Genomic DNA, 21,385 nt, shown 5'->3' on the forward strand with positions numbered 1-21,385 from the left:
TTTCTTGGACTGAAATGTTCTGAAAAATGCCAATTTGGAAATGGCGAATGCTTCTGTTTCAGCGGTTTTGATGGAAACGAAACATTCCAATGTTCCCAAATTGAGACGTTTCCTTGCAGTTGGTTGAAATGACCCAGACTGTTTCGTTGTGAGTCAGTTCAACATTAACCGGCATTTCCCTAGTGTGCCGCGTTGCTTCATGGGAGCTGGAGTTTGGATGGGACATGCCCATTCTCCTCTATGGGCTGGATTCTATGGCCAGACTACATTTCCCATGATGCACCACACCATTCAATAAGAGGAGAAACTATGTTACATCATGGAAGACGCAGGGTGCCTGACCCACAGGAGAGAACAGGCTCTTCAGATATCCTGAACTACAAGTCCCATGAGGCAATGCTGTCATTTAACGCTGAGCTGACTCAAAATGAAACATTTTGGATCTGTTCAACAAACCAAAACCTTTGGGCGAACTAACCCCAAATGAAATATTTTGGTTCCATTTTCCTGACAGAAAAATGGAAATTTTCTTCCAGAAAATTTTGATTTTGCACAAACTACATTTTCCGTCAAAAATCGTTTAAATGGAAAATTTCCGATCAGCTCCCTCCATTAAAGCCTTCTGCTGGGGGTGGAGGGGCATCTTTGTGTAAGGGTGAGGGGTGTTCCTCAATGATAGGCAATACTGCCAACTAAAATACTCAAAACCCAAGAGTCAGATCCATCTGAAATCATGAGATTGGCGTAAAAAGCCATGAGATTTTTTTTTAATAAATAAATGTTGTGCTCTTTCTGAGGGAAGGCAGTGTTGCCTAGTGGATAGGGCATGGGACTGGTGGTCCAGTTCAACTCCTGATGCTGACGCTCAGTGACCATGGCCAAGTCACTTCCCTTCACTGTGCCTCAGTTTCTCCATCTGTAAAACGGGGATAATGACCCTGACCACCCTTGTGAAGTGCTTAGAGATCTAAAGATGAAAAGTGCTGTACAAGAGCTAGGGATTTTTTATTATTTTTATTTGTCTCTTCTCTGAGCCTTTAGGTTTCACATTTTCAAGCATTTTTCCACAACCAGGAGGGCTAGAAACTTATTAAGAAAAAAACCAAAGATAATGATTCTCTCATAATCACATGACTCCAGGAGGTGGAATTTTAAGAAAAACTCCAAATAGCACGAGACCTGCAATAAAATGATCAGAGCTGGCAATTCAGGACAGGCACATGGAGGGCAGAGCTGGTAGAAGCGCAAAATCCCCCTTCATGGGCAAATATTTTTGCATCTAGAAGTCCTGGATTCCGTTTGCTGGGATTTACGTCAGCTCATTCATTGCTCTTGAGTATTCAGAGGGCTGCTGTGGGAGCCCCAGAATCCTCACAAACAGCCATTTGTCTAACCCTTTGCAGCAAGAAGTGCTTTGCTCACTAGTTATTCCCGGCTGTTGGTCGGTTTCCTATTTAAAGTCAGGAATCAAACCCCGCCCCGACTCAGGTGGACAAGGAGGCTAAAGAGGAGCATGTGCTTGAGGCAGCTGGCTGGTGAATGACGTGCGCGATGGACGCTGTCCAGACAGCCTATTTGCCAAGTGCTAACGAACGAAGCACTGGATAGAAATCAGGCAGCGTGAGACATTCGCTGACCACCAAAGGGGGTAGGGGCCCAGGCTTGCAAAGGGATCAGTGTGCACAAATTCCTGCTGCCCAAATGGCGCAAGGTCTTGCTCTCGCCTCTCCCTTTGCAGAGCTGCCAGGCTTTGTACGGCCTCCTCTGTGACACGACACAGTGCCCGATTTCCCTCTTGGGACACCCCAATAGTGGGACAGGTGGGGGGAGGCAGCAGCCCGGCCCTGCATCCCACAGCTGCAGCGTGGATGGGCACAGCCCTGGTCAGAAGCCAATAGTGAGCAGGGGGGTTGGAAGGAGGTGGGGGTGATTATGGGGGAGGGATACTTCTTTGGGAAGCAGAGAGGCAGGAGAGCATGTTGGGGGTGGCGAGAGACAGGAGTATTGGGGGGCTGTAGGGGCAGGGCTGGAGCAGTCCCCATTCTGTCCCAGCTTCTTACCCTCCACCCCATTATCTTAGCCTGAGCCCTTCTACTCCTACCCCCCACCCTGTTCCCTATGTCCCTCTTCTGCCCCTCTGCCCACCCCCTGCTCTCCACCCCTCTGTATTCAGGTCAAATTGCTTCCCCCTTCTCTATGCAGGCTGGGTGCTATGGGGGGTGGGGGGGTGGGCACAGATGAAACACCGTTGATGCCACAGCAGTCCCTGCTGGCCAGGTGTAGCAATTGCTGGGAAAGTCTGGATCCATCCCTGTGGGGTCCCCGAGGCTCCAGCACAGGATGGCCTTCCAGTCCTACTCAGCTTCTGATGCCAGCGTCAGGCCTTGATCCTAATTTTCAAAGCAACGAACAGATCAAGCCCCAGCTACAGCACAGACCAAATTCTGATCTGCGATCCCCGGCGACAGCTGTGTTTCTCTGGCACAGTGCAGGCCCCAAAGCCCAGAAGGAAGCTTGTGAGAGCTGGGTCTAAACCAGGATGAGGCCCGGTATCTGTTCTGAATCCACGGCAGCGAGCCACAATGTTGCTAGCACAGATCTGTGCACTAGTGCAAGGTATGGACCAAACCAATAGCATGCGCACTGCGACCGAGTCCCTGGTGTAAATAGCTCGCCATGTGCCTGCAAAGGGAACTTGGCCTACTGCTCTGATCGTCTGCATTACAGAGAATGAGATCCTTCTGAAGTGGGAAGAACACCCAGCCCCATAGCTTGCTCGTTCTTGGGCATGTAGATGCTGAGGACGAGGGAGAGGCAGTTTGCAGGCCTACACATGCTGATTTGTTTCAGCAGCAGCATTCCCTTGTGCCTGGCCTCACAGTAATCTGCTGGTTAGCTCAATGCGTTCGTCTCTCAGTTATTTGACTTTTGCTGCCTTGAGCGGCTGATTAGTCTGGAGGTCCCTGTCCAGCAAACAGTCTTCACACAACTCACTCCTTCACCAGAGGCAGCTCATCTCACAGTGCAGAAAAATACGGTCTCAAATGCGATCCTGGCCCAGTTGTTGGAGACCTGATTCTGGTCTTGCTTACACTGGCTTCACACTCACATAGCGCCACTGACTTCAAGGGAGTGACTAGGGCTTCACGCCAATGCCACAGAAATCAGCTCGGTTCCGATTACCCAAACCTCAAATACCCAGAATACATCCAGTTGTCGCAAACAGGCTCATGGCCCCTGCTGTGTATGAATTACACTGGTGCCGAGTCTTCGGTCAAGCCGGGGTAAGCTTTGAAGGCAGTAGCGTAACATGGCTGTGAGAGGAGATCCACAGAGAACATCAGCTCCTCAGAGACCGCCAGCATCCCGAAGGATTCGTTCAGCCCTCGGACAGCTGAGGCTGGGGGCCATACAGACAGACAGCTGTTTAACACTGGGCCTGCATCCAAACCGTGGTTCTCTGACCCTCACCCAAAGTGGGCGTCTAGTTCCAAACTTTATACTGGGCCCAAACAGATCCCCAGATCTGGCTCCAAACTCAGGCCCATCTCGCTAACCCAGCGGCCTTTGACAGTCCATGCTTGGCTCTAACAGGAAAGGGCTGGATTTTTTGTTAGTTTTAACCCCCTTCATGCCTGTCTGAGATAAATCCAAGTGAGGTGCTGGGGCCCCATGCGTGCCTGTCAGCAGCCATGGCTGGTCACTCCAGCCTGAGGATGGAGCAGACTCCCGCCCCTCAACTTCAACAGGAGCCCTGTGCCCGGCGAGCTGACTGGATGGGGTCCTGGGTGATGTGGGCAGACGAGCCCTTAGCAGCTGGGGTTCTGTCTCGGAAGCACCTGGGGGTTTGTTTCACACAACCCTGGCCAGGGTTTAATGGGCTGAAACAATTTGGATTCCAGGATTAGCTGAGAAAAAAAAACCAAAAACCCGCAACAGCCCGTTTTAAAGTTCAGCCCCGGGGCGGTAAGATCCCGAAGCACGGAACAGCCCTTCCCAGCAGGTGCCCAATGATCCCAGGTGCCCCACAAGCGCCCAACGGCTCAGCCGTGAAAATACAGCCCTGCCGCGCAAGGAGCCTCCTCACGCCCAGATGGTGTCCTGGTGAAGGTTGACGCGAAGGGCTGGCTGGGGAGTTCCCCGCATGAAGAGTCTGGGTTTGTGGAAAGGAGATTGCCCCCCCAGGAAAATCCCTCTGTTGGTTTTCTCATCTGTCTGCTGCCGAGAGGTATCCCGAGCTCTGAGCTGGGTTCTGGGCACCCGGAGACCTTTCCCCACCTAGTGCCCAGCCCAGGGGAGCCACACGCTTTGATGGCCAGTGCCCCCAGGACACAGGAGGGAGCTGCCTGGGCTCAGTGACCATGCCTGGGGGTGGGGGATGTAGCCCAGCAGCCTTTGGCAGACCCAGCGCCTCCAGCAGCATTGTTCAGGCTGTGCGTGTGTGCTAGGGACACACTGCTGGATGCCCGGTGCGGTGCAAGCCACACACGGGCCAGGCTGTGCTAAGGGTGTTCCTGCTTCATAGGCTAAGTTCTGTGTTGGCCTGACTGAGTCAAGAGGACTCGTTTCAGTGTGAACTGGCCTCTGTGGCTCCTGACACAGGGCAGCATAAAGGGCCCCCAAGGACTGAACCCCAGAGAAGATGCGGATAACGAAGAAGGATCAGTTATGACTATCCTCAACTCCTACACAGCTTTTCATCACAAGATCTCAAAGCACTTTGGAAACACGAAGGGCTGGATTCTGACCTCAGAGAGACTGATGGAAATCTAGAGCGACTCCAGTAACGTCAGGGGACTTCCTCGGGCTTTAAAGCGGGGTATGGGGGGGTGAAATCTGAAGCTGGCCCTAGATAACAGAGCCTCCAGGCAAGTGTCGGTCATCACCCCCATTTTACAGATGGGGAAACTGAGGCACAGAAAGATTAAGCGCCTTGCCCAAAGCCACTCAGCAAATCAGGAGCAGAGACAGGTCAGAATCCAGGTGTCGTCACTTCACTGAGCCCACTTTCTAAAGTCCCCCTGGGAGATTTTAAAACCCCACCATTTACCCTTCTGTCCAGCAAGCGTGGGAGTCTCCGTCAAGGATTCCACCCTGTCCCTGGCTCTGGCACTGATATGTTTGCCTCAGTCAAGTCCAGCTGCAGTGTACAGCAAGCCGGTCACTGCCAAAATGCCAGAGGGACTCTGTTGAGCCTGACCCTGGGATCTAACACCATGGTGGTGGACTGGTCCAGATTTCAGCTGGGGAACACATGCACTGGAGGGTGGCAAAGGAAGGATGGTGTAATGGTTAGGGCAGTAGCTAGGTTCAATTCCCTGCACTGCCACAGGTTGTCTCTGTGACCTTGGTCAAGTCACTTAGTCTCAGTTCCCCATCTGTGAAATGAGGATCACGGAAATGCTTTATCATAACTGGCACCATTTATCCCAGCCTCACAGAGGGCAAACACCAGAGCTGGTTGGAAATTTTCAACAGAACAGGTCTGTCAGAATCTGTAGTATCGCTGAAATCAAAGTGTTTTGCAGGAACATCTGGATTTCTGTCAAAAACATCATTAAAATGTCTAAACAAATAGTTTGGACTGTTTCATTTCCTTTTGAGAAGGTACAAAATGTTTCATTTTGACTTTCTCATTTTGTTTTGTCTTGACTTGTAGATTATATTAATTTTATTATTGTCTATACTTAACATTAATCGTAGTTTAGGGCTCCACCCTGCACAGAACCCCCAAACCACATGAAACTCGCCCGGTTTGGGGACAGCCCTGAGCCCCAGCCAAGGTTCTCTGCCTGAAGCCAGGTCCAGTTCTGAGCGAGCAGGGCCTGGCTTAGGCTCCTGGGGGACTCACCATCTTGCATGGTCTTAGCATGATACTAGGAGAAGCTCTGCAGATTCTACCAGGTTTTTTCCCCCCTTGACTTTTTCAGGCTCCCAGGGGTTGAGTTCTATAGAGAGAAACCAAGGCTTCCTACCAAGCACTAGGGCCCCATGGCTCTTAGGAAAGGCCCGAAGCTTTGTACAAGGAAGGGAGGCTGTAGCCAAAGTGGGCACAAAGCCCCCAGACACAAGGGGAATAGCCAACATCTCTGCAGCCCCTGCTCATGCAGAAGGACTGAGGGTAGCTAGCCAGACCTACAGGCCACAGGCCTTGCTCACTCCATTGACTTTCATGGAGTAAGGGTGGCAGGGTGTGGCCATGGGGAAGGATCGGAGAGTAGAGTTAGAGGGGAAAGCGGTGGGGGAGGATCCCAGCAGATGTGAGAGGAGGGCTCCTGCCACAGCGAGCTCCCTGACTAAGAGGGCTTCTGCCATTCCAGCTACGCCAGCCGCCCAGATGCATCGTGGGGAGGGTGGTGACCAACTTTCACCGCCTGTATCAGAGATGCTGCTACCCCTTGGTTATTTAGTCGGGCCCACCGGGAAGCGCCACGCAGGGCGGAAGATGGCACTGAACGCTGCCCGCCCCTCCTCGGTGCCCTTGGTAGGAGTCAGTGAGGAGCGGGGAAGGGGCAGCTGGAAAAAAGCCCCGCTATTTGCTCCCCTCAGGGGTGTTTATTGGGAAATCTTGATGCAAACCTGGAAATAAACCTTGGAAAAGTGCTTCCTGCTCCCACCCACACCACATGCCCCTCCGGCCACACCTGTCCAGTCCCCCAGCAGTGCATCGGGCTGCCCGGGCCCGTGTCAATGGTGATGGGGGTGGGGGGGGGTTCGGTCTGTGCATGGCACGGCCTGTCCGGCAGACACAGGCCAGGCCTCTGGCCCTGCCCCACGCCGAGAGCTGGGCTGCTCCCGCGGGATGGCTGAGCTGGCATGGCTGGGTTTGCCAGCCCCGGCTTTGCAAGCCCTGAGCGAAGTGACTAGAGGGGGAGGATAGATGATGCGGGGGGAGGTTGGCGGGGTGGGGGAGCTGGGGAGGAGGAAGGCAGGGCAGGGAGGGGGTGAACCGTGGTAACAGAAAAGCATACATACATCCTGCTGTTTTTCACCCGAGGGGCCGTGGGTGTGCCGGCCATTCTGGGCGCTGCCCTTGTGCCCGTTCTGGTGTGGCGTGGCCGAGCGGCTGTGCCAGGTGCGAGAGGAGGACGGGCTGCGGCTGGAGCGGAGGCTGCTGGGCTTGTGGCCGTCCTCTCTGTGCTTGGGGGTTAGTCTGCGGGAGAAAGAGGAGGGCAGATGTCCATGGATTGGCTCCTCGGAGAGGCGAGGGGGCAGCGGCAGGCTGGCATAGCTCCAGGACTTTCTGAAAGCGAGCATCTCGCTGACCGGCATTATACACATACACACAGATAACGGCAGGGCTGCCCCCACGGCGCCCTCTGCTGGCCGTGCATGGTGCTGCAGGCGTTCCCTGCCTCAGTTTCCCCCTCCAACATAGATCCCCACCCCTGCTGCCTTCCCACACAGGCTGGAGGTGGTGCCCTTGCTGAGCCCCCTGGCTAAGTCACTCACTAAACCTTAAAACCTTCCAGGGTAAGAAAAGGCCAAACAAACAAAAGGTTCTTCCACCTGCTGGGCCCCTCTTCAGCCCAACCTGCGGGCTCACCCCCAGCCCTCTGGGCTCCCTTCCCGTCCCTCTGCTCCAGGACAGATCCCTGACTCCCGGCTGCTTCTCTGGAGCCCTTCCAGACCCTGCTTCAGGACCTGCCACAGCAGCCCACATGCTCCCTGTCATTCCTTCCCAAACTGAGCCCTCTGCCCTTTTAAAGCCCAGGTGTTTACCAGGCTGTCACATGACCCCATTAGTCCCGCCCCCTCCAGCTGAGAGGCAGCTAATTATGGCCCTGGCAGGGCTGATTGAACAGGGCTGGCTGGTCCAAAGCTGGCTGGCCCTTAAAGGAACAGGCCATCCTGTTACGCACACGCAGATACCTCTACACAGATGTGTCCGCACACATACCCACGTACACACACGGCGGGCCTGATTCTGACCTCACTTGTGGTATTTTACATCACTGGGACTCCACTGAAGTCACTCCTTCAGCCCCGACTGCTCCAAAAGCATGAGTCAGGCCTCCCAAAATCGCGAGATTGGCGTAAAAATCAGATTTTTTTTAAAAAACCCCCAACCGTTTGGGGCTCTTTATTTGCTGTCTGGTTTTGGAGCCTTCAGGAGTCACATTTCCAAGCTTTTCTCCTGATCCGCCCAGGCTGGAAATGCCCCCTGACTCCAGGAGCTGGGGCTTTCAGAAAGAACCCCCCGGAGTGCCAGGCTGGTGGTGCAGCGTGCTGCTGGGAGATCAGAACCAGGCCCCATCTTCTCGTCCCATAATACAAGGGGCGGTAAGAGCCAGGTCAAAATGGGGGAGGCTGCAGATACATTGAGGCTCACACGCACCTCTGACAGCCTCACCTACACTCTGCTCACCCATCCCTTCCCAGCTCGCCACCCCAGAGCTGCCTTAAGTCCTCCCCCAACAGGTGGAGTTTTCCCCCACCTCCCATCTCCAGGACGGGCCAAGGTTCCTTGGGGGACCAAGCTTACCTGCCGGGCGATTTGGAGTGGCTGTAATCTGACGAGAGTGAAGTGCTTTGAGAGCTGCAGCTGCTGTGCCCATGGCATCTGCGGGCTGGGGAGATGCTGGGGGATCTGCAAGGGGGAGGAAAGAGGGAGAGCAGGAGGGTGAAGGACCTGGCCAGAAACCAAGGCCCTGCTCCCACCTGAAACCTCACCTGGGCTTGCATCTGAAACCTCACCTCTTTCGCTCTTTGTTTTTCTCTTTCCTTTTGTTCTTGGGGCTCCGGGACCTACGGAACAGAAGAGAACTGAAAACACAGACGGCAGCGCGTGACCCAGCGTGTGGATGGGGAGGGGTTGTCTTCCAAGCTGTCATCCAACCGGCCAGCCCCGAGCGCGGCGCTCAGCATGGGTGCACACGGGGGCTGGCACCGGGAGAGGGAGCAACAGAACTGAAGAGGGGCTCTCAGGACCCCTGCCACGCCCATCCCCATCTTAGCACGTGGGCTGAGACCGACAAGGCTGCACGCCCCATGCTGGGGCAAATTCTCTGCTGGCGTCAATGGCGTTTTGCAGGGAATCGGTCCCATCACTACTACAATGATCCCGGCCAGACTCACTCACTCGGTGTGCTGAGACCCCACTGAACTGTTGGGTGCATGTTTAGCTTGGCCCAGCCCTGGTGATTTCCAGCCCTGGGTGATTTGCATTGGTTTCCAATCCTCCCCCCTGCCCCCGCTTTGAATTTGAGTTCAAACACCCTCCCCCCACCCTCGCTCCAAATTCAAAGCAAACCTCCTTCAACGCAGGGGGAGTCTGGCACCGGTTTCGATGCTAAACCAGTGAGTAGCCCAGGTTGGCCGAACACCGGGCCCCACGAGCCAGTGAACCGTGGCTCCGTTTCACGGGGATTCTCCATCACCCGCGGTCTTTAAATCGCGACGGGATGTCTTTCCCAAAGAGATGCTCCTGCTCGACCAGAAGGCATTGGGCTGGATGCAGAATCACTGCAGGGTTCCCCCGGGCTGTGCAATGCAGGAGATCAGATCGCCAGGATCCCAGCTGGCCTTCGTATCTATGACTCTAAGTCGGCCAGATACCCCAAAGCCGGAGGCCTATCTCATGGGCTCGGGTCACAGGACAGGATCTCACTGTTCTACCCCCACCCACTGTATCCCCCGCTCCAGTTTTCCTGTGCCCTTTTTTCGCCCACGTGTGTATTTCCACCACCAGAGGGCAGCAGCGTACCGACACAAAGCCAGGCCACGGGTTTGGCAAGGCAAGGTGCCTAACCCCCCTCGCCCCCTGCAGGAATGGGAGAGGGGCTTGTCAGGAGCCCTGCGTCCCGGAACAAACGTGGGCAAGGTTGAGCGGGGAGCCAGGGTTGAGGACCGGGCCCGTCTCCCCTTGCGCCAGGGGACGTCTCCATTGGAGCTGGAGCCTCTCGGACCGGATCGTGCTCCGGGGGCAGCGCCTGGAAATCACACCTCCGGCTCCAGCCTCGTCGTGCCCCAGACCTGGACCCATTGAATCCCAGTGGAATGGCTGATAAAGGGTCTGGCTTTTCCATCCCCTCTTGAGCCTTGTTTCAAAACACAAGGCAGAGGGCAAAGCCTTGCCGGAGCGGAGCGATGTGCTTGGAGTTACACCGGCAACCTGAACTAAGGCACGGATCCTCATGCTGCTGGGGGGACAGGGGGAGGGATCCTGGATCTGGCGGTGCTGCTGGGTGGGGCAGGGGGAGGGATCCTGGATCTGGCGGTGCTGCTGGGGGGGCCGGGGGAGGGATCCTGGATCAGGGGACTTGCAGGGGGAGGAATCCTGAATCTGGATCCCCCCCGGCTGTGTAAGCTGGAAAGCTTGTCTCCCTCCCTAACAGAAGCTGGGCCAATCAAAGATACCCCCTCCCCCAGGTTGTCTCTCTAATTAGTGTAGAGGTCAGGGAGGCACATCAGACACATGACAGTGGCTTTCTTTGCCTTCCTCTGAAGCATGGAGCCTGCAATCTGCAGGGCACCGGGCTGGCTTGACAAGCGGCCTGGTGGCTCCCAGGGCCTGTTCCAGTGGAGAGAGTCTGTTATGTCTGCATGCCGAGGAGCAAACGTAGCCCTTTCGCAGCGGCCCGGCCTTGCCGAGTGCACAGGAGGCTGGGATCTGTTGGGAGCAGCCTCCCTGGGGCCGAGCCGGTACGCACGGTACCGACCTGGAAGTGACTCTTTGCGAGCGTCTTACTGGTGGCCTCTGCTGGAGCAGGGAAGGAGATCGGTGCTGGCGGTGAAGTGAAGATGGGTTGTCACCGTCTAGCAACTCCACCCCGAGCCCCCTTTGCTTCTGGCTTCCCGTGGGACGTGCCTCTGGTGTGCAAATGAGCCTGGCTCTGCTCCCGCACCCACTTGGTGTTGACACAGTCAAACAGCTCAGGGGCACACGACCCTGCCTGCTTCCCCTCCTCGGTGAGGCCACCCCTGAACGGTCATTGGCAGGGAGCGAATTTCCCTCGGGGCAGGGGACGGCACAGGCCTGAAGGGAGGAGAGGGTGCCGTGGGGGCACCAGCAGGCAGGGTGGGCCAAGCTAGGGAGTGAGGCTCTTGCATCGATCACTCTCACCTGTGTCTTCTCTTCTTCCGGGATCCAGACTCAGACCTAAGGGACGACAGGGACAAGAGAAACAAGAGACAGAAACAAAGCAGGTGGGTTGAGATACGCTCTGAGGGGGTCAGCCCTGCAACTGTGACGCCCCGAGGGAAGGGAAACTGGTAGCCAGGGAGCTCCAGGGGGAGGGACAATGCCCTTATATTTCAGTGGTGCATCTACATACCCCCCTACAAACCCTCTGTCCACCCGTCCCCATACATACCTGCCTATCCAGCCCTCCAGCCCCAGATATGCCCACCTATTTATCTACCGCAGACAATTATATTTCCATGTTTCACAGCCAGCCCTCCAGTGAAATCATTTCACCCGCAAACCACCTGCAGCTGAATCTGGGTGGGAGGCGGCAGTGGTTTAAACAGCCCATGGCATAGCAGCTTGGAACAGGGGAGGCAGAAGAATCCTGTGTCCATTTGAAATGGGTCCAGCGGGGGGGTGGGATTTAGTTCAAAATAGACCGACCTGCCCCGGGACTGAGGCAGGGCCCCGGGGCGAACACCCCGACTTATACAAAACATGGGATCTCCACTAACCACAACTGGCCAGGCCCTTGATTTTACATCTGGGCCCAAAGAAGCCACCTTCACCAGCGCAGCGCCCCCCGGCACCATGCCGGGCCGTCGGCTCCGCGTGCTGATTCAGAGGTATTGCGCCACGAACACCAGCTGTGACTTTCTTGGGGGGTTATATTCCAGGGCTGAGCCAGCCCTGCCCTGGTTACTTTATGAGAGCTGATGGGCTCGCAGATCAAGGCTCCGTATAGCAGTAATGCTCAAGTCCGTCTACTTGCTACTGTAACACACGAGTGTAACGTCCCGCAGTAACACCATGGCTGAACACTCAAGAATAGCTGCGTACTGGAGCTGTACTGGAGTACTGAAGTAATACCCAAGGACGGCTGCATATTACAGTGACAGGGGCACGCTGGAAGGCCTAAACCAGCTCCTCTAACCGTGTCTGGCCATCACCTTCTCTGGTTCCGGTCCAGCTGGGACGAGCGAGGTGCTGTCGGGATCACACCTCCCTGGGGCGTGTTACCGCCCCCAAAAGAGGGGGGGTGGGGGATCAAAGATTTATCAATGATCATTTATTCAAACTTTGGAATCCTTGAACCCAATAAGATGGCAGTGTGCAAAGGAACCAGTCAGCTGCCCGGCAGGCCGGAGAAGGATTGGCTGAGCCACCTCTGAGGTCACCCAGGTGGTGCTTTACCTCTTGGGATGCTAGTCGCAGGGGGACACAGGAGCCAGAAGGGTGGGGGTATAATCTGAAGGAAAGCGACCCTGCCCGGTGTGGTCCCTGGGGTGGGGGTGACCCTACGTGATTGATCTAAGGAGGGCAGGGGGTTCTCCACCTGGACCCTACCGATGCCACTCCTTGGTTGGCCCTTGGGATTAGCACCCGGTGCTCTCTGTCCACCAGGGAGCGCCACCCCACGGTGCAACGAGGTCCCGGCTGAAGCCCAGGTTGAAGGGGAGACATGGGGTCAGCAAGGTTGGGATTTCACTGGCAGAATAGGAGGGACTCGGTGTCACCGGTCCCTGGCTGCGTAGCCACGGCGGAGTCTGGGCCTTAGCCCCCGCGGGGAGACGCCAGGCAGTGCAAGCGGACAGTATCCAGCCTGACTCTGTGTGGTGCTCTGCCATGGAGAGAGGTTGACGGGCCCGCTACGGCCTCGGCTGACAGAGGGGGCTCCTTTCGCTCAGGCAGGAGATGCTCCTGCTTCAGGATCCAGAGGCCCCAGGGTGGATCCCCACTGCCGATGACCCGCTGGGGGGCTGCAGCCTCAGCTGAGCAGCCCCACTGTACTGGTTACAGCCCAGTCCTACCTCTCCTTCAGGGGGCCGGACGCCGCACGCCTCCTGCCAAGAGGCCATTTGCACCTGGGCGGCCCCGAGCCCTTCCACACTCCCCGCACCCCCAGCGGGTGCTGCCTGGAGCCTCTGCCCGCTGCATCATATTCCCCAGCGATGTCCTAATTGCTTCTGCACTGGTCATTTATAACATCCCGCTGCCCTCCTGTCCTGAGGGGGATGACTTCAGTATCGGGGGCGGTGGGAGCACTGAGTTCAGGTTTAAGGGCCTTAGCCCAGGCAGCTGCTTTGTAAGCCGGATCGGCTGCTTGCCCTGCATTATTCACGGCCCTGGAGACCCACAGTGCAACACCGGCAGCTGCCGGAAGCTGTGGGGCCAGAGCCGGTTTTGAGTCAATCGAATTACACCAAGGTGAGCTTTGGCCCTCCCCCCCCCAGCCACGGATGGATTAACCCTTTCCGCTGCGTGGCCCAGCCCAGCCCAGGAGGGAGCGAGCTGGGGAATGAGGGTGGAGAAGGATGGAGCAGCGAGGGGAAGGGTGACACAGAGAGATGGGGCACGACTCCCCTGTCCCAGTACCTGTCTCGTCTGTGTTTCTTCCCGTTCTTCTTTTTCTTCTCCTTCCGGAGCGGCGAGGAGCTGTCGCAGCTGGAAAGCAAACACGGGAGCCTTTGAGTGGCGGGTGGGATGGGACCTTCCTGCCCCGGGACGGGGCCTCCAGAGGGCTGGAGAGTTTGCTGGGACCAGTGTCTGCGAACACGGCCCCCTCCTGCCCACGCCTCTGAGCCAGATACCCGGCATGTGCCGAACCCTCCCGAACAGCCGGCGCCGTGTCCCCATGAGCCAGCGCACACCCAGCCCGACGCAGGGAGGTTTCAGAGAGAAAGGCTGAGATCCCTCCAAGCAGCCAAAGGGATTTGGACACTGAATTATAACCGGATGTTCAAATCCACTGGGTGGCTCGGAAAGTCTCAGCCAGCAAAAACAGAGTCAAGAGCATTAGAGAGGATCTGAAAAATGGGGAAACGGATTTTCCTGGGCGGTCTTTTGGTTGAAATTTTGTTTAAAAATGTGATTGAACTGTTGTTTTTTGAAACGTTTTGGCCAGCTCTAAAAACACTTCTGCTGCATCTCAGTGCCACCTTGTGGTCCCGGCAGGATCTAACAGGAAACGGGCCACAAAGCCCATGGGCCAAAGATTCCTAACGAGTATTATGATTTATGCTAAGCGTGGGTGCTGTCCAAACACAGACTGAACTGGGAGCCCCGGCCCCGAAGAGCTTCCAGTCTGCGGAACCTTAATACGCCCAGCTGGAGTCAGATGCACCAAAGCCTTTAATGCTGGCGCTTCCCCGGAAGTCCCTGGGAAATCACCCTTCTGCAACGCCTGGCAAACTACGGCCCGCGGGCCACATCCGGCCCGCCGGCCCGTCCTGCCCGGCCCCTGAGCTCCTGGCAGGGGCGGCGAACCCCGGCCCCTCCCCTGCTGTCCTCCCTGCCAGCTGCCAGACGAGCTGCTCTGAGCGGCATGGTAAGGGGGCCGGGGGGTTGGATAAGGGGCAGGGGGTCCCGGGGGGCAGTCAGAGGACAGGGAGCAGGGGGCGGTTGGATGGGGCGGAGGTTCTGAGGGGGGTGGTCAGGGAACAGGGGGTGTTGGATAGGTGTGGGAGTCCGGGGGGGCCTGTTAGGGGGCTGGGCGGGGGGGGTGGATAGAGGGTGGGGCGGTCAGGGGACGGGGTTTGGATCAGGGGTGAGGTCCTCGGGGCCAGTTAGGGGCAGGGTCCTGGGAGGGGGCAGTCAGGGGACAAGGAGCAGGGGGGTTGGATGGGTCGGGAGTTCTGAGGGGGGCAGTCAGGGGGTGGGAAGTGGGAGGGGGCAGATAGGGGGCGGGGGGGTTGGATAGGGGGTGGCTTCCCGGCGGGGCCAGTTAGGGGCGGGGTCCCGGGAGGGGGCAGTCAGGGGAAAGGAGCAGGGGGGTTGGATGGATCGGGAGTTCTGAGGGGGGCAGTCAGGGGGCAGGAAGTGGGAGGGGGCAGATAGGGGGCGGGGGGGTTGGATAGGGGATGGCGTCCTGGCAGGGGCGGTTAGGGGCAGGGGTTCCTGGGAGGGGGCAGTCAGGGGACAAGGAGCAGGGGGGGTTGCATGGGCGGGGGTTCTGAGGGGGGCAGTCAGGGGGCGGGAAGTGGGAGGGGGCAGATAGGGGGCGGGGGCCAGGCTGTTTGGGGAGGCACAGCCTTCCCTACCCGGCCCTCCATAAAGCTTTGCAACCCCGATGTGGCCCTCAGGCCAAAAAGTTTGCCCACCCCTGGTTTAGGGGCTCAGGATGTGACCCTGAAGCCACCATGTTGTTGACATGATTGCTAAAGGAAAGCATTTCACCGGCCCCTCAGGGTGTCGCTGCACTGGCCGCACATCTCGACGCTCCCTAGCTGGCTTTGGTCTAGTGGCCACTCCGCTGTACAGCGGGGGTCCTGGGCGGGCAGGGCTAGCTGCGGATTCCCTGCTATTGTTCCTCAGGCAGCTAGAGCCAAGCTACCCCGGCCTGTCTCCATGGGCTGCAGTCACGCCCGGAGACTCCCACCCCCCTGGTTCAGAGAGGCAGCAGTGCTTGGCAGCCGGCTGACGTGCCGGGCATTGGCTTGGCACGGCGTATCGCCTGTTCCCGAGCCAGCTGGGCCACAGCTTGACTTCAGCGGGGCTTTGACACGGACACGGCCCGGGCAGACGCTGGGGAGGGAGCCGAGGGCTTGGCTCAGTGCTTGCAGCTCTGGGACTGTGGACTTACCTAGAGAGGGGGGAGCGCGCTGGGCTGGAAAGAATGGCCAGCCTGCTGCCTCCTCCTGTCCCATCCCATCCCTTACATTTCACGGGGGCCCACAAGGAGGACAAGCAGGCTCCCGCGTCACTCACCTGCGCTCTGATCCGGGTTTCCTCTTTTTGCTGGCATTGGGGGAGGAACCAGATAAACCACGTTACTGGCAGCAATGTCTTTCCTGTGGGCAGAGGGCCAGAGCCCAGGACCCATTCAGGAGCTGGGTCCCTGATGGGGACCACTTAGCCCTTCTGTAGGGCTCGGGGCCCGAATCCTGCTCAGTTCCCACCATGCTGATGCTGAGCATCCATCTCCCCCCCCACTGGGGCGGTCCTGCTCCCAGCATGTGCCCTGAAGTTTGTTCGGCTGGGTGATGGTACATCTCCTAATGACATAATTACATGCAATGATTATCTCATGCACGCACAGTAATTGCCTCGTTAGGACGTGGCATGGCAGAGAGGGGAAACATTATGGTGCTGGTTGCATTCCAGGACAAAAAGACATTTACACACACACAAACTCCCGTCAGAGGAGCCAGAGCTCCCGGCAGCAGAGAGAGCCGGGCAGCCCCAGACAAGGATGGGATGGAAGTGGCCACGGCGGCAAAGGGTCCTTGAACGTGCTTGATTGCGCTTGGCAATTGGGGGCGAAGAGAATTACCCCTCCGCTGTTATCTTCTGTTCTCAGTTTGCGTTTGAGCGAGGGTGGCCATATTTACCAAAGTAAAATCGGGACCCCGCACGGGGCTGGCCTAAGCTGCCTTTCTGACATCACCACTTGCCTGAGGACACACACAACCCCCTCTCTCATGGGGCTGCCCCAAGCCGCCTGGCATTGCTGCTCGCCCAGAACTGGGGCTGACCACCCGCGCCCCGCACTGACCGAGTACCACGCTGCCCGGGACTGGGTCTGTCCACCTGAGCCTCGCGACTCCCTGACTCCCCAAGACCCGCGTCACCCTGGACTGACTACCTGAGCCCCACCACCCAGCGCCTCGTCTTGCCACTGGTCTCCCCAAACGTTCCTCCGCACCCCATCAGCTGGCCCACTTGCCAACTGATCAGAGCAACTTGCAATTGTCAAGAGCAAATGGGACAAATGCCCAGGGTTGCCAAAAAAAAGCCAGGATGTCTGGGACAGGGCTTAAAAAGGGGACTGTCCCGGGCAAAACGGGACGTATGATCACCCTAATTTGAGCCTGTGTCTCTGGGAGTGTTTTGTGTCTCTGTGTGTGTGGGCAGGTCTCTGTCACAGCATCTCCCTATCCGCAATCCTGCGTCTCTCTCCGCCTCGGTGAGTGTCTCTGGATCCACGGCAGCTTGTTCCCAGCTAGGATTACGGGCAGCCTCCCCTCACCCTGTCTGACCCCAGCAATCCAGCTGGGCACTTGGCCAAGCCTGGCCGAACAGGGCAGCTGGGAAACACTCTGCTGCCCCATGGCAGCTGGGACCCCTGGCACACCCCTGAGTTGAACCACTCTCACATCTAACAGGGTCACGTGCTGACTCCGGGTGGGATGGGCGGAATTTAAGACTCAAAGGCAATGTAGGTAGCTGTGGGGTTCCTGCTAACATGCCTGGGAGCTCGGTGACTAGTTCCCATTGATCCTAAAGCTCGGAGCTGGCTTCGGACAGGCTCGGATTATCCTGACTCTGCGTATTCAGGGAGTCATCTTGCCTCTTAAAGTGGTGACGCCATATCCATTTCTGGGGGCCTTCCCTCTCAAGTTAAAGCTTGCCAAGTGGTGAAAATGAACGTGTCACATTCCCTCCGAATCGAACTGTTGCTGGAGCGGGAGGCGAGACCCAGGGGGTGGCGTCGGGGCAAAAGGAGTCCTGGGGAATGGGGAGGGGACAGCCAAACAAACAGAGGGAGAGGGTGGATGGAGAGGAACGAGGATAAGGCAAGTGTTGGGGTTGGCAGGGGAATGCCGGGCTGGGGCCCAGGAGGGGAGTGGGCCCCACTGGGTGGGGGCAGGCTGGGGTACACACTCCTGCGGGGGAGGGAGCCAGGAAGGAGCAAGCAGCCCTGTGTCCGACTCCTCTTCCTCGTTAAGTGCGGCTCTTCCCAGCCTGCCAGGAAGGCAGTCAGTCCTTGATTAATCGCCAGCCAGGCCGGGCTCATTAAACCTGCTGGCTCCAGCTCGGCAGACAGAGTCATTAGCAGTGCCAAGGCTGGACAGTCCCCAGCTCAGAGCCCCCCGGGGTGCCCCCGGTAATGGGGCGATGGACGTGGCATGGCCTGATCAGGACTTTCTAGACACAAGCAGGGGGCTGGGGCTGAGTGGGACCGGTCGGCACACACCAGCTGGGGGCGGGGGTGCCCATGGAATGGACTGCGGCACTTGTTTGCACAAGCTGTGGGGGCAGATGCTTTCTCCCCCTGGCTGCCCCATGCAGGGCCGTAGCCATGCGCTGGGTGGGCTCGGCCAGCAGATCCCCCATGCAGGGGTCTGAGCCCCATTCTAACACCTGCCTAAGCCGCCCGGCCAGCTGCATGGGGCAAAACGAGAAGGGATGGCACCCAGTGTGGCTAGAGTTCGGATCGCGCTTCATGGGAGACACCCCCTCTGCCACACTCCCCCTTCTCTCTAATACGCTCACCCATTGGGGGCCAGATCCTTGGCTATAGCTGTGCAAAAGGGGACCCCCAGCTAGCTTTATGTTCCCCCTGCACCTCGGCTCTCCAGACCTGGGCAGCTCAGAGGTGCGGCATGGTGGCCAGAGGGGGGCAGGGCCCTAGCAGACCGATTCAGCAAGCATAAGCTAGAGCAGCCCGGTGGTCCCTCTACTTTATGTGAGGAGTCAATTTGGCCCTAGGATCGAGGGTAGGGGGGAATCCATCCCAGAGACTCTAGCAGGGCAGACAATATTGCCGCCATCTGCCCTGGGAATGCTGGGATTTCTGTAAGGAGCTGGGAGCCTGCCAGACAGCACTGTCACCGCCAATTCATATGGGGCTTGGGGTCAGCACACCAGGCTGGGACACACAGCAAGCGAGCGAGCATTTTGCACCAACAGCTTCCTGTCTGGGTGGAAAACACTCCAAAGAAACTTGCAATGGAGCCATCAGACCACCCACAGTCCATGGAACCAGCCCTGGCCATTTGTCATTTCCAGGGGAGGCCATGTGGCTGAAGCGCCGGGTGGGGACTCTGGGCTCCTGGGTTTTTACACACTGACTCACTGTGGGTAGGGCTACGCTGCACTGGGAAGTGCTGCCCATGGAGGGTTCCCTGTTCTAGCGAGGGCTACAGTGAAGCCAGGGCAGTAACCCTGGGTACTTGTTCGCGTGGCTGGCCCATGCCGCCGTGGCTTCACTGATATTGTTACTGGAGCTGGCTGGATCAATGCGAGCTTGGGTAGATCACCCGGTGCGGCAGGCACCTCCCACTGCAGCGTAGACGGACCCTCAGTGACCTTAGACAAGGCATTTTCCCCCTGCTTTGTGCCTCAGTTTCCCCATCTGTAAAGCAGGGATAAGGGAGCCCATTAAACGCCAGCACAAGGGGGTGTCTCTCTCCCAGGCTCTCCTCCCCTGGGTCCATGGTGGGACGGGCCTGAGCCTGCTGCTTGGGCACGAGATGGGGAAGAGAAGGTGTTCTGGCAGGTGCTCAGGAATATCGGGTCACAGGCAGCAAGCCAAGGTCACACTTCAGGGAGAATGCCAGGACCCCCAGTCGGCCCTGCCTCTGCCCGGGGCCCCTGGGAGTCCCCGCGACTCCAAGAGCCAGCCCAGGGCATGAGGGAAGATCAAAGAAGGGCACCTCAGGCCGGGGTGGTGGGGAACATTGTGGTAGGCCCCCTTGGCCCAGCCCCACAGTGCTGGCTGCCCCACCCTATTCAGGGGAAGGGGAGGGGAGGGAGAGGGAGCGGGACGGGCAGAGAGAGAAGGTGGCTGGGGAAGGGAAGGGAGTGAGGGGTCCCCAGGGAGCCGGCTGGCAAGGGGTTGAGGGTCCTGCTTGGCTTGGGGTCAGGCAGGTATGCCCCTCCCAGTGGCAGGGGCTCATGGACTGGGCCAGAGGAGCGGGAAGGGGCAGGCAGGTGACTCACCGGCTCCGGCGATGACCCGATTTCTTTTTCTTTTTCTTCTTGGGCGGCGGCGAGGTGGAGCTGCTCATCCTCCTCTTCAGCCTGCGGCGGAGCGGAGAGGCTCAGGGCGGGGAGCGGTCACCGTGAGCCCCCCCACAACCCAGCCCCTGTGCAGAGCGGCGGGGGTGCCTTACCCCCAGTGTGTGCGCGTGGCCATGGCTTTCTTGGGGATAAAGGTGTTTTCAAACCTGCTTTAGGTGGCATAGTAACTAACACATGTTAACACCCTCGTGTAGACGCAGCAGTTTGTCTCTCAGCATGTATGTGTGGGAGGATGTCAGCCCTACGGGGGAGCCTAGAATTTATCGTAAGCAGCTAACACCTGTTAAAACTACTGGCTGCTCCCCACTAGGATAACAACCTACTGCTGCTACCCGCTTGCAGAGCTGTGGTTGTAGCTCAAGCACCAGAGGTTAGCGCTGTGATGGTGAAGGTCCCAGGCTGGAGCCGATGTGGCAGGGGGAAGTAATTATGGAATCTCAGCAGCGAGCCTCAAGGTGATCATTGCTTCGGAGATGAGTAACTGGCGTGCGTACAATACACCACACCGTGCTCCCCTCCCCCCCCAGCAGGTGTTGGATGCTCACGTTAGCGGACATGGCCGCAGAAGGAGAGACACCAGGCTTGGTTTCTGAAGCTATCTGCCGCCATGACCCAGCCGTGCTGCCTAGGAGCACCCGGGCTCGTCCTGCTCCCACTGATTGATGGAGTAGCTTGTCCGTGCACTTGCGCAGGGTCTGATCCAAAGCTCTTTGAACCGATGGGAAGACTCTCCTGCACCATCATGGGCTTTGGATCAGGGCCGGAGTGCTCGGACCAGGTCCTTCTCTAGTGGCTCTCCCAGCCTGCCGCTTACTCCTTTAGCTCAGGGCTTGTGTTTTTGCTGCAGACGGGGGCTAACTGGGTTCCTTGGGGGCTGGCAGCTTGTTCCTTTGGACCCAGGTTTCTATGCCCATTGACAACGCTGCCATCTGTCTGCATGTGTCCTTACAAGGGGGCAGTGCGGCGACCCCTTGTGGCGGACGTGTGCATCGGCATGGCGGCACCTTCCTTGGCAGAGAGATTCTGTAGGAAGCGAGAGGTCCTGCTTTGGCACTGGGCAGGCAGCACTGAAATGATCATTTCTTGTTCATCTCAAAGCTCAGGCTTTCCCCCTCCCTCGCACCTAACCACCAGAAGGAGGGAGACCATGGAGAGCAGCAACAACGGACACATTCAAAGGGCTGAAGGACTGACGGCCCAGAGAAGATTAAAAGCGCTAAAGCTGCATGGCTGGATTAAGCGGGCACACTCCTGTCAGCAAACGTGTGACGGCTGGAAACAGCTGGGCAGGAGAGAAATCTGCTCAGGACACAAAATGTACGTGCAAATGAGTGCCCACCTGATGGGCACGCACAATTCCCGTGCTGCGTGACACAGGCTGGGCACTCTTCTGGGCTCACTCAGCCGCCCGCTGGGCCTGGGCCATTGTTGCAACTGGGCACACATAGTAGGCCCCCGTCTGCCTGCACGTGTGGCCCACAGTCCCAGTTTGACTTTTCCAAACCGGGCCTC

At 57.8% G+C, this 21,385-nt stretch overlaps 1 protein-coding gene across 2 annotated transcripts in view; it reads right to left on the reverse strand.

Annotated features, from left to right (window-relative positions):
• Window positions 1-21,385, reverse strand: part of SRRM3 (serine/arginine repetitive matrix 3) — a 171,316-nt gene that overhangs the window by 19,964 nt on the left and 129,967 nt on the right. For both annotated transcript variants that reach the window (XM_073315243.1, XM_073315245.1), the window contains 7 exons: window positions 19,793-19,873; window positions 15,836-15,865; window positions 13,505-13,573; window positions 11,066-11,101; window positions 8,698-8,748; window positions 8,486-8,590; window positions 6,976-7,153 (listed from right to left, as the gene is read on the reverse strand). In XM_073315243.1, coding sequence (XP_073171344.1) covers window positions 6,976-7,153; window positions 8,486-8,590; window positions 8,698-8,748; window positions 11,066-11,101; window positions 13,505-13,573; window positions 15,836-15,865; window positions 19,793-19,873 — 550 coding nt within the window. The remainder of the gene's footprint in view (window positions 1-6,975; window positions 7,154-8,485; window positions 8,591-8,697; window positions 8,749-11,065; window positions 11,102-13,504; window positions 13,574-15,835; window positions 15,866-19,792; window positions 19,874-21,385) is intronic.

The sequence above is a fragment of the Lepidochelys kempii genome, chromosome 17 (genome assembly GCF_965140265.1).
Source record: "Lepidochelys kempii isolate rLepKem1 chromosome 17, rLepKem1.hap2, whole genome shotgun sequence".
Classification (NCBI taxonomy): domain Eukaryota; kingdom Metazoa; phylum Chordata; order Testudines; family Cheloniidae; genus Lepidochelys; species Lepidochelys kempii.